This window comes from Chroicocephalus ridibundus, chromosome 6 (assembly GCF_963924245.1).
Source record: "Chroicocephalus ridibundus chromosome 6, bChrRid1.1, whole genome shotgun sequence".
Classification (NCBI taxonomy): domain Eukaryota; kingdom Metazoa; phylum Chordata; class Aves; order Charadriiformes; family Laridae; genus Chroicocephalus; species Chroicocephalus ridibundus.
Window position 1 is genome coordinate 21214289 of NC_086289.1, and position 13234 is coordinate 21227522.

At 43.3% G+C, this 13234-nt stretch overlaps 1 protein-coding gene across 1 annotated transcript in view; it reads left to right on the forward strand.

Moving 5' to 3' along the window:
• ANTXRL (ANTXR like) overlaps positions 1 to 13234 on the forward strand; it is a 62864-nt gene that overhangs the window by 3052 nt on the left and 46578 nt on the right. The window contains exons 2-5 of the mRNA XM_063339072.1: positions 9468 to 9539; positions 9674 to 9745; positions 11898 to 11979; positions 12083 to 12116. Of these exons, the coding sequence (XP_063195142.1) occupies positions 9468 to 9539; positions 9674 to 9745; positions 11898 to 11979; positions 12083 to 12116 (260 nt within the window). The remainder of the gene's footprint in view (positions 1 to 9467; positions 9540 to 9673; positions 9746 to 11897; positions 11980 to 12082; positions 12117 to 13234) is intronic.

Genomic DNA, 13234 nt, shown 5'->3' on the forward strand with positions numbered 1-13234 from the left:
TACTGCAATGACTTTATTGGGGCATGATTTTTTTCTTTTCATTCTGCCAGGCAAAGTCTGTGGGGATTTAATCCTGCAGGCAACAACCATCAGATGGAAAAGATCATCTGCTGGTGAAGTTATCGTTATAATATATATGCTGCCAATTAGAAAAAGAAACTCACTGATTTCTTACAGTTTTTCTCTGCCTGAAGTTGATTGCGGCCCTTAATGTTAACTCCATGGGATAGGCAAGATCAGAGCAGTGGAACTAAGCCTTGGATGCCCAAGAAGCTGGCACAGTGAAAAGGAAAAGCAGCGTGTGTGGGAGGGAGACCCGCCACCATCCTCCTTAGGATTGTCTGACCGTTCCAGGGCCACGTTAGGACTGCCTTGTCCCTGGGGGTGCTTAAATGAGCAAATCTCTTGAAGCTAGGAGAACTGGACGTTTTCTGGCTGTAGAGACAGCTGCCCAGAGCCTGTAATCTTGTGCTGTCTGTATGTCAATACTTTGAGTTATGCAGGCTTGAGCTTATTTGGAGGTGTAGCGGAAGACTTTGAAGTATCATACTGAAGCAGCAGAATTTTTTCTGTTCGCAGCTAAGCCACTCCCTCTGCATGAGGTAAGGCAGTATGCGGTGCAGTTGGTGCACCCATCTCTCTGATGGCATGTGGTAAGATCAAGTCGCAGGTGATATCGAAGATCTCATGTTTGCCTTTGAACAAGCACAGCTCTTAAGCCCGGCATAATGGATAGCCGAGTAGTTCTCACTTGCTTTGGTTGCTTCATTTGCTTTGGTTGTCCAGGTGCATGAAGAACTTCTTTCAGTCCCATCCCAAGCTGCCAAGGACAGGTCCTCTTAGGGATTTGATTGCTTGACTGTCAGGTCTTGTAGTGACATCCTTGTACTCGAGTATGTAAATAACTCCCTTTCATCCCTGCCTTGCTGCTAACATCCAGCTGTTGTTTGTGATCATATTGAAATGCACTTGCACATCAGAAAGGATGACTGACCTCTAGTGTTTTCTAATTATAACAGTGCCCGATAGCATAGTTATGATTGTTTATTAGTGGAACAAATAGAAACCCTTTTAAAGTAAGGACTTATAACTGCCACAAATACCTGCTGTTGGTGATGTTTGACACGACAGATCTGAGCTGCAGAGCTGTCTGTATTTTATATTTACCAAATATGAAGAGATTTCTTTCATTATTTTTTGACTGTAAGACATGATGGGAAATGGGGGGTGGGAAGAATGTGAGATAGTCAAAAGTATTTTCTCATTTTTCCTGCTGGGATGTTTGCTAAGGAATTGTTTGGATTTTGAGGAAAAATGAGCTGCACAGCCTTGGGAAAATGTTTTCTTTTTCCATGGCAGCGCAAATGTCTTGAGCAAGGCCCTGCTTGATTTTTGGAGCAGTGATTATAACACTTTTTGGGGGAGAAGCTGGCCTAAATACCCTTTCGCTACTCCTCATCTTCCCCTCGAACTTCTGGGTAGTCCCTCTTTATGGTATTCCCATTTCTTGGGCCCACAACAGTATTTCCTTTCACATCAGTTTTGCTTTGACTCCTGTGCTCCCAAGGGCATCCCTCTCAACAGCAACTTTGGTAAAGACATCAGTACGATGTGGCCAGCCTCTCACTTATAATCCATTTTCCAGCTGCCTCTCTTCTTAAATTTGGTAAGCCTCACCCCAGAGGTGCATGTCACTGGTGGGGAAGACCACAACCTCTGATTAGATGGGAAATTAGCTACCCCATCTCATCTCCTTCCAGGTTTGGTTTTTGGGTCTGTGCCTACCTCCCAAACTTCCCATGGAAAGCCAGTTTTGTGGGAGAGTGAGGTGTCGGGAAGGAAACAGGTTGATACTTCCTAATTCACTTCAGGAAAGCCAAAAATCCATCAGAACAAAAGGCAGGCATTTCAGGAGCTGCTATTCTGATCTCTACATACTTTGTTTTTTCATGACATGCCATATTTAAAGCAAACAAAGAAGAGAGTTTGGTAAACATGTTTTGTCCCCGCCACACTCCCCCCAATGATTTCCTTGCCAATGACTTGAATGAATTTAGCGCTTGTGAATTACAAGTATTAGCAAGAGCAAATATTTTTGGCCTTAGGCTCTCACTGTATCCCTCTGCCTCTCTTCCGGCAACCACATAGTCCCAGCCCAAGAGTGTTAGGATGGAGCTGGACCCATGGGAACTCAGCACGGAGAGGGAAGCTGCTTATCTTGGTCCAGTGCTGTTTTGTGCACTGGTTTTATGCAGTGCGTGAGGAGGGGAGGAGTGTGGCTAACAACATTGTTGTGGTTGGAAATCACACTGCTGGCAAAGATAGGTGCCTGAACACATATTCTGTCACCTAACTTAATTGCTTTTGAAAATCTTGTATTGACTGACAAACCACTGCCAAACTCCGTTTTCTGTAAGCACGAGTATCTACCTACTGCAGCCAGACTTCAGTTCATCTTAAGATGTAGGACCTGGTGCAGGTCAGTTGCCTGTTGAGATTGAGAGGAGTTGCTGTCTGAACAAAAGTATCAGCTTTGTTCCTTAGATGGCATTGATTATTATGCATGTATATTAAAAATGGTTGTGTCTGTCTATCTTCCTCCTTTGCTGTCTGACTTTTTTTTTTCCCCCTTCATAATGTAACCACATCATCTACATGACACCTCTCAAGCTCTCCAGCTGCCTGTAAGCAATCTTCTTTATTGTTTTCAAAACATAATCTGTTGGTATTTTGCCTTTGCATGTTTCTTTGTTGTGGTTATATCACAGTCAGTGCTGTGATTTTCTTACAACCAGGTATAATTGCTTGGAATGTTCCAAAGCAAATTTTTACTCAGCTTCAGACATACCTATGTTATTGGAACCAGGTTTTATTTGTTTGTATTTTGTCTGATATTATTCTGCCAGATTTGCCTTTTGGCAGCAAAAAATGTTCAGGAAAACCAATTCTCCTTCCTTCTGCCCCAAGAAGAAAATTCTTTATAAAACACAAGGCAGAGCTAACGGGTAGTGGTTATCTGACATAGAACGTGTACAGTTAACGGGAAGAAAAAGCCATGGCAGCTTGTCATTTGCAGTCTATTTATGCATGTAACTAAATCTGATTTATTTGGGGCTTGAGCCAAGGAAGTAAACCGTAAGATTCCCCCTGACCTAGGATTTTTGTTTGTGTGTGCTCAGTGATTGAGAATTTCATTACTTTTGTCTGAGCTTGCAGGCCAAATGCTGGTGTGAAGTGTGAGTTTGTATGAGGCGTAGTATGACTGAACCTTTTCATCTCAAATGCGGAGAAGATGAGTTGACTCTTGTGAGTTATTCACAGCTCAAGAGTTGTATCTCCCTGCTCCTGGCTATTATTTGAGCTTTGTTAAGCGTGACTGGGACTGAGCGCCCTGCTTTGCTCCCCGAGTTTTGCTAAGAGACTGGGATGCTGAAAGGGCGTCTTCCAACTCTGACACTGCGCAAAGCAGCTCTGGAGCTTTACAGGGGGAGCTGAAGTGGTTGGATGCAGTCTGAGCATCGCTTCTGAATTTCACTTTGTGCTCTTTTATTGGCAAAAGCTATAGCAAGAGCTATAGCACTAGGTGGGCAGGACTTGTGGGTTAGACGGATTACTGTAGGAGCAAAGGGAAATGTTTTGAGACATGACTTACAGAAATCTGTAATGTTGCTGAAGACTTTGTCAGTAGTTTTATATGAGGAAAATGCTATCTATAAAATTAGTGATTTTTGTCATGAAACCTTACTGGATTCAAGTACTTTGTGTCCTGGGTTTGGGGTGCTGGCCTAGACCTAAAATCTGTTTTCCAGTCACTTCTCTGCATCTTCCCCTCCACGTTCCATCCCTCATCTTGTCCATTAATATCACAAGTACTCTGAAGGAAGGACTGTCTCAGAATCGCTGCCTCTGCCAGTGTTTCTAATTGCCTCTGGAGCAGATAATATAAACTAGTCCTTCCTTGCCTGGATGAATCACCCAGTCAAGGTCCCTTCCATGCTTGCAAGAAGCATTGTTTGGGAGAGGAGGATTCTTGTCACTTTGAATGCTCTGCTGTCTCAGAAGGGAGCAGAGGGCTGGATGAACATGCGCGTGCGTGTCTGAAACTACAATAAACTAGATGCCCCAGGGTTTGCTTTTATTGCAGAGCAGTTATTAACCATGTGCAAGAATTCTGGTGTCTACAATGTGGTTGTGGCCACAAAGAGCTCTCCAAATAACAACAACAAAGTGCCACATTTCTGAGCAATGGACCGTATACAGGGCCACCATTAGCTCAAGGGGATACAGACTTACAGGGACCTGCAGACTCGATGGGCGTTGTACTCCCCTCACACCATACTCAAACAGAACCCAGCATCAGTAATAATGGGTCTGGGTTTTGCTACAGGATCTCTAGAATTGTTGCCTTCAGCTAATCTGTAACAGAGGCAAATGTGCATGGCGGGGGAGTAGGGAGGGTGGGATACAACAAAGAGCAGCTCTGTATCTTCAAGGGGTTTCACTTTCTTACTTCCAGCAGGAAGGAAAGGCTTTGGGTCCTGCTGCCTCCTCTCTGTGTACGTGTGGTAATAAAAATATTTACTGTTTGGGTAGCGCTGGGGTTTTAGCTTTCACTGCTAAGCTGCAGGTCTGGTGTGTATCGCACTCGGTCAGTGCAGGCTCCTGACAGTGATTGTAGCTGTAACTGAATCACATATGCCCTAGGAATGGCACCTTACAGCTCACCCACCTGGTTTTTGCCTGCTGCAGTAACTGGGCTGAGTGTGGCACCCTATATGCCAGGGTTGTGCTGCTTGGTTTCCCTGGGCTCCAGCTTCCACCGCCTCTGGGAGCCTGTTAGGACAGAAGAGGAGGTTTCCAGCCCATCTTGCACTCTCTTGTCTTTACAAACAGCAGTGAAATACCTCAGATTGAGGCAGGCGTGACTCTAACATGCTTATCGCTTTTATACGCGTATAGAAGGAGTCGCTCCACAGTAAGTGATCGGGAGCAGAATCAGGCCTTGCACTCACATCACTTCCTTCCACCCCCAGAAATACTCGCTGACCTCCTCTTTTCCCCTCCCATCAAGCGGTAGCAATGTGAAATTCAGGAAAGCAGCAGCAGCAGCTGCTCCTCTGAGCCGAGTCCCGATGAGGCCGGGAGCACATTCTTTCCTATGTTGTGGTTTGCTGACTCTTCTCTTTGTCTCGTGTGTAATGGGAAGAGAGCTCGTGGAGCGGGGTGGGGGGGGGACGTGCTGGCAACAAATGGCTCCTCTGGGTTTTTTCACTTTGCTTGCGCCTACTTCTGATCCCAATTGCGTGGGTATAAACCTGGGGAAATTACACTATTTCTCTGGACCCGCTCCAGGTTCACCCCGGCGGAACCAGCAGCAGAAGCAGGCCCTGAAATACTTTGTGTAGCGCTCGGGCTGCCCACCCCAGCTGTTTACTGCTTTGCATTTTCCTTCACCATGAGACTTCTGTAGCCTCTGAGGGCTGAAACCTCGCAGTCCCGCTGGACTCCGACAGGCAGATGCACCCCTTGTGAGGGGTGGGCCGCTATCCACAGAGGCCTTTGGCCTGTGGGGCTTGGTATTTCACAGAGAACATCAGGCTCACTGGGCTTCTTCAGCGGGGAGAGGGCAGGGAGGCAGCCTGGGGCTCGGCTGGGCAGCGGCGGCCGTTTTGCTTGATGTGAGGAGTTGAACCAGGTAGCTGATGACCGAAAGCAGGAAATCTCTAAGGCGTGCGCCAACAAGATAGGTCTGTCTGTAACATAGTCTTTCTCTGCAGACAGCCATAGCGCTGGCTTGGTGTATCCAAACCTCCACAGCTAGATACATAGGATTCCCTGGCTGCGTGGCTTCCCTGTGGCATCCCCCAGTGAGGGGGTGAAGGTGGATGTGTGTGTCCCACACCCAGTGCTTTTTCTGCACAGCACTGATCTTTTCCATTCTTCATTATTCTTTCCTCATTGTTCAGAAATCCTCACAGTACCTCTGAAATCTTACAGGAGTGTATTATTTGGTGGCCAAACAGGCCACGCTAGGAATCTGCTTGTGCTTATTTACTGATGGCACTTTGAGACAACATGGCAGCTTTGTCTGAGGCTCCTGTTAGCACAGGTACGCTGATTAACAGGAGATTTAGTTACTGTAAAGTTCTAAGGGAAATAACAGAAGCACCGAAACTGCTGTAAAAATCATGCAGTGTGGATGTCCAAGAATAACCTATGATGGAGAGCATCACTGAAAGACCCTGTGCTTTCTCTAGGCTCAGTAACTGTGGAGTTAAAAATGAGTATGGCTTCCAAGCATTGGCCGTGGTGATAAAGGAGCTTATAATATGCTTGGAGCCTCCCACTTGCCGTGGGAAACCAAGGCAAAAACCTCCTAGTCTGAGCCAACCATGAAGCACAGCAATTTAGTTTATGCCGCCAGCAAAAGTGATTCTGCAGTGTGAAGGCTAAGATCCCAAAAGCAGTGAAATGCATCAGCATTTTCAATAGTCCTGGGCAGCTTCTGTTTGTCGGTGTTGGGAGGAATATTTTGACAGCATTTGGCAACTTAGTATATAGTTTAGCAAACATTTTATTGTTGTAAGTTTTGGTGTAATTAGCCATGAAAGCTGCTGTTGCTGGTTATGTAGGGTCAGGCCTCTGGGGCAACAGGTGAAACTATATCAGGACAAACCCCGGAAGCCTTCAAAAAATACGTATATATGAAACAGCAAATAAAAAGACTTTACAAACAGGGATATTTAGAGGTGAATTTGAGAGGGAGAGAGGGGAAATCCGGTTCTTCTGTAAGCCAGGACACCCCTACTGGTGTTCATGACATGACTGGTGGCACTTGGGCATCATTTGTGGAGGGAGGCAGTACACCTGGGCTTGGGGGAGTGTGGTGAGGGAAGCGATTAACTGCTGACCACTTCACTGGTACTCTTTATTTGAGATTTTGAAGCAGTGAAATTTTCTTGCTAGTATTTCTGTCTGGCTTTGACACTTCCCAGCTGATAAGCAACATATGGGTGCATAATTCCTCCTAGGGGAGAAGGAGACCCACTGCCATGCTGCAGAACCTCTGCTCAACAGGGTTGTAGCTCAGTGATGTAGAACCAGGCACTCCAAGACCTCAGTATGCTTCCTGTGAGGACTCGCCAATGAGGGAGACCTCCCTAGCTTTTTACAGTCAGTCCTAGTTACTCTTAGTTTCACTGGTTGTTCCATTTCCCAAAAGGAGTGTTTCATTGTAGTCACTGTGTGTGGAAATACATAGTATTAAAGTTATCTGTGCATTTTCACCATTAGTGGCTCATGGTTTTCTTAAATTTTTGATGTCTAGGCTGTTTTGCCAAGCTATTCTTTGCCTGAAGGATAGGCTTTTTTAAAAAAAGGGGGGGGAAGTAATTCCGACAGTCCTAAAAAGGTGCTGGAAATGATCGGGTTTGCTGTTTTAAAGAAAATTTCTCTTTTGGATTGCATCAGTGCCTCTGCAGCTGGCAGTAGAAATTTGATACTTCATCCAAAATAGGTCATTCTTTCCCAAGTAAGAAACTGTGGCAATTCTATGTAGGGAAGTGACTCCATTGGAAATTGCAAGAATTGGATTTAAGTGGGATGGCAAGCTCAGAATGAAACTGAAAGTGTCAACTCCAGGGGGGGAAGAATTAATAAATAAAGAAATAAAAATTTGGGAGCTGTAAATGCATCTTGCATAGCTTCAAGGAAAATCTCTTTGAGTTCGTCATGTTTAGAGATTTAGCCTGACACTTTCAGAAAAATCCTGGAGAATGATAGGTGTTGGATTGCCTCAGATCTCTTTTGGAAAAGCAGTCTTTAAAGTATGTAACTCGCATTGGTATGGATTATTTTTTAATGATGAGAAAAGGGCTCATTTAGTAGTAGTGCCAGCACGTTTCATTGGTGCTGCTCACAAATATATAAACATGTCATTGTGTAGCACACATAAATCGGAGACTGCAGAGGATCCAGACCCTTGGTTTGAGAAGTTCCTAGTGCTTTGTTGCTCTCCCTCAGTGCCTGGCAATTTCTTCATTCTTTGATAACCAGTTTATTCTGTAAATGAATTGTGAGCTCTCCAGAAGAGCAGCATGAAAGCACAGGGCTATACAAGCAAGCTTATTCTAGCTGATGTACTTCAGGGGTCTCCTTTCGGTCCTTGTCCGTTTATCTTTGCTCTTGTTGTCCACTCATCAGCACTGCTGTAGGACAGGCAGTGCCATAGTGTATGGCACAGGTTGGCTTCTGTATGCTGGTCTGTACCTGATGTACAGGGACAGGAGTCACTGGCATAGTGTCACTTGGAAAGCCCATAGCAGAACTGAGAATTGTAATAAAGGATCATTTTCCCACTTTTTTTATACATTTACACAGAAAAATGTCTAACAGCAGTTAGAGGAAACCTACTGCTTTACAGTAGTTAAATTTCAGAAATTTTTTAGCTACGCGTCTAGTCCCCTGTGATCCTTCTGTATGTGCTGTTGTTTTATTTATCTTTCTGTGTAAGACACCTGACATATGAGTTTGCCTGGCAAAGAAAGCAAACAAGCTGTTCTTTTCATAAACACCACAGTCCTACGGAGGGTGTTTAAAATCATTGACTTCTCATGCTTTGTAGCCTTTTTAATGGCTTGAAAGTGTATGGCATAGATCCACGCAGTAGAAATGACCTATCATTTATTGTAGAGTTGCTGCATGCAAGGCTCTGTTTGAAGTCTGAGTCCCACCAGACTGTGGGGGTCTCTGAGAATGTAAGGCTAAGCAGAAAAAAGCCAGGGAGTGTCAGTAATGCAGTTTTATATATTGGGAATGGCAGCATGAGTGTGTAAGTTTGTGCATGCAACTAAGTTGCCCAAGTTTTCAGAAGAAATCCATAATGGAGCCAGGGACTGGCTGTCCAGAATGCTAGTCCAGCGAATTAGCTACGAGTACTGCCTTTCCCTTCTGAATTACTTCAAAAGCTTTCTCTTTTGAAACAAACAGTAATTCATGCAAACGTTCTCCCACACATTCTGAAAGAATAGAAGATCAGTCAAGACTCTCTGTGTGGCTGCAAGGTTAGAGCTGTGCTCTAGGAAAAGTAAATAATCTGCTAGCAGATGATTTTGGGAAGTCACATAAAATTAATTAAACTAGAAGAAAATATTTATATTTTACGTTATAAGAGGAACAAAAACAGATGGAAGACTTACTGAACTTGTTTCAAAATTGTATGGTAAACCATTTCAGACTTATTTCTACTTCTCTTTGAGTCAGTGGTATTTGTCATGGTGGTTCCTGTTACAGCTTCCAACACAACTGCTGTAGAAGCCTCAACAGAGTTAGCTGCCTTGTCTCCATAGACCTCTATGTAATTTGTGTCCCTAACTACCTTTGGAGTAGCGCAGGCTTAAAATTCCGAGTGGAACAAGGAATTTTGCTGTGAAATAAGATGAATGTAATCAATTATGTTTTGTATGCAGGTCTGGAAGTGTGAGAAACCATTGGACTGAGATTTACTCTTTTGTGGAAAGCCTAGCTGAGAAGTTCATAAGGTAGTTTTCGTAAGCTTATATTTTAATTTGCTATATATATAATTTATTTTTTCATTCACTGCTTCTTAACAAAAGAAAATCTGACCAAATAATATGTGTATGTGACATGGATCTGGCTTGTTCTTCTGTTTCAGTCCAATGTTGCGGATGTCTTTCATCGTTTTTTCTTCACGAGGCACTACAGTCATGAAACTAACCGAAAACAGGCAAGTACTCCCCACAGCTTTCATCCAGAACTACCCTCCATCCCCGCTTTCAAGCAGCAACTGGTCCCAAACCCAGAATTTGGAGGTCTGTTTTGGTCCTTGGTATGGCACCAACTGAAATACTTTCCACTGTTCCCAACTGAAAGAGGGCTTAGAAGGCCTTTGGGTTTCCCATTACCATTTTGTTTTCAGCCATACAAGAGAAGGGCAGCTCTAGGCTGTTCTTTACCACAGTATTTCACGGACGAACTGTGTTTCCAGTCGGGGATTTGTATACATCCTCACTATCCCCAACTACCCAAATAAGGGCAGTTCTGTGTAAGAGATCTCAGACCCTGAGCTGATGAGCAAAAGACTGTATGAAGTCCCACAATGCACTTCGAAGTGACCCAAAGCCTTGAACTTTATGCCAGCAGCTGTACCCAGGTTGTACCCGGTGCTGGAGCACTACCTTGCCAGGCTGTTGCACAGCTCTCCTGGGCTACCTTCAGACAGCACCCATGCCAGAGGTGGTTTGCAAAGCTAAGCAATGGTTTCTTGAGAAAAAGAGAGCCTGAGGCTAGAGCAAAATTGTTGTTGCCACCTTCACAACTAAATCCTCTTTTTTAAAGAAAACAAACCAAAAAAACAAACAAAAACCCCAAAACAACCAGCAGCATCAAAAAAAACCTAAAACCACACCAAAAAAACAAAGCCACCCCCAAAAAAAACCCAAAACAACAAATCTGAATAATTGTGGATTTAACTTGTCTCACATAGAAATCCATGTCATGGATGTGTTTCTAAGCATTTTCTTTCATTTCAACTTAATGCCCCTGCTTTTGCTGCTGCTTCTGTCCGTGTGAGAGGGCCTCAGTATTATGGTGCACTCTACAAATAAAGGGGGCACTGGAGCAGTCTTGAAAGAAACGCACACACATTTTGTACTCCAGGGCCTCATCCAAAAGCCAGAAACCCTGCTGGAGTCTTATATTTCTGCTGGCTCCACTGAGTATTGGCTCAGGTGTTGTACCTTGGTGAGAGAGCTCAAACTTGCGTACTTCTCCCAAGTGGATTTGCCCTTTGCAAGGTAGAAAGTAGACAGGAACCCTGTGGCAATACGTTGAACATGGTATTAGAATGTTCTCTTTCTTCAACTCCTGTTCTCTGTGTGATTTACCATGTATGTCTTTTCAGCTCGTTTTATGTTTTGAAAGGGTAAAAATGTGCTTTTTACCCTAAGAACATGCCCAATCCCAGCTCCTGATTTTACCTTGATCCCACATAGACTCCTTTGGTAATTGGGGTTGTGCTGCCTGAAATGCCCAGCTGTGAAACTGAGTTTAGAGAGGCGTTCACTGTCTTTTTTAAAAAAAGAATGTCCCATAGCACCTGGAGCTGATGTTTGGAGTGCCTACATCTTGCCTGTTGAATATTTATGCCTTATTTGCCTTATTTGTGTTCCATTAATATAATGAAAACTTTGCTAAGGATCAAGGTCTTTCAGTGATCAATTAAGTTATTAATTTCCCTGAGCTATCCTCTTGCTTAACAGGTATTCGTGGGGTAAGAGGCTATGCAACAGGAGTCATGGTGTCAAAGTCACCTTGCTCTTACCAGGGAACAATCTGTGCCCCAGGAAGGTTGATCAGTCCCTGGTCTAGGATAGGAAATTCTCATCATTCCTATCCTGTTCTCTTATCTTTGGCCTCTGTCTTTATAATGGAAAAGTCCTAATCCCAACTGTCCTGATGATTGATTAAATGCAGAGTTTTTGAGTTTTTATTTGTCCCATTTTTGTGACAGGGTTATAAGCTTTTAAATTCTCATCCCATCTGCAGTTTGTCAGAGTTTAATATCTGGCATTTGCTTTAATTCAATCTCATCCTGTCTGACAGTATACCAGAATGGGGGAGCAGGGACAGAACTGCACCCTTAAAATGTGTTAACCCGAGCATTGTACGTCCAGTTTTGTGCTCCCATAGGTGTGTGGCTGAAAAATTGTGGATTTTGAGAAACCTTGGTTTTACCAGTGTTTTAGCTGCTATGTATGCACACTGTGCAAAGTATTGACAGGGTGCATAATCTAGCTGTGATACAGGAATATCTCAAAAAAAAAGAACTTTTATTAAAATTTTATCTGTTTGTTTATTTATTTATTTATTATCCAAAGGGAAGCCATAAGACGAGGGCTCGACATTCTTCAGTATGAAGTGCCTGGAGGAGACACATTCATGCATGAAGGATTTAAAAGGGTACATATCGCAGTGCCTCCTTTCTTTGATTTATACATATAAACTTTACTTTGTTTGCTGCCACTGTACTTATGAGCTAACAATGTTTTACACTTCATTGCAGGCAAATGAGCAGATTTACCACGAAACCTATGGAGGTATGTGTTGTATATTGCTCACGTTATATATCTGCATTAAAAAGACAGGGATGATAGTTCTTTATATGACCTGCAGTAAACCCGCTGAAAGAAGTGTTGGAGAAGGAATTGGTGTTACACAATCACTACATTCCATTTTGACTACAGCCCTACTTTTAAATGCGTGATTCATGGTTTATTAAGACCAGAGGAGACCAGTATGATCACAGATCTGACCCAGTCCAGAATAAAGACCAAAGCATTACAGCCAGAACTGCCTGTCCTGCACCCAGGGGACAGGAAAACCCAGATTTTCTTGCACCCTTCTGTCCTGATGCACTCTGCCTTGTGCGCCCAAGTCTTCATCCTCATTAGTGTATATATGAATGCAATCCGCTGAGATTTTTGTATCAGTATGAATTATTTGGGATCAGATTGTGAGTTCCTAACATGTAAATTTTCACTAAATTTTGAGAGGGAAATGTATTTGTGTTTTCTGTCTGTGCCAAAAGAAGGCCTAATTAGTTAAACTGAACACTTCTTGCCTGGTTTGTACCCTGGTGTGAGGTTGTTCTCATTAGCGGGCTGGTGGTCTCTTTGGAAGATGGAGAAATGGGTCAGTGCCTTTTCAATGAAATAGGCTGTGAATGTAGAGTCTTCGGCAGCGATTCTACATGGCTTCTCAGGCACTTCTGCCAGTGGAATCAAGAGTCCTGAGGAGTCCAACTGAAACCTATTTTTCCTCTTCATAACATATCACTAAGAACTAATGAACTATTCTGGAATTTAATTAGGAGTAGATGAAATCTGGATTTATAAGCTAAAATATCAGAGAAGAAACAAGTGTTCAAAAGAAAACAAAATCTCAACATTTTCAGCCTTTTTCCATCATGCTGCGCAGAAATTTTCCCCCCAAGTTGCAGGTCATTTTTTTAAGATTTATGTCCGTGTCTGACATGACATGGGAAGGACTGCATGGCATAAGAAACCTGTCAGAACTAATCAGCCTTTTATTTCAGACAGTATGGGGAAAAACACTTGAAATTGTAACAGATTATTTTGAAAAAATAACAAATACTTCCCTGAAAGTAACATGTATGTGTATTAGTTACTTTGCTTAAGAACGATTGAAGCACAAT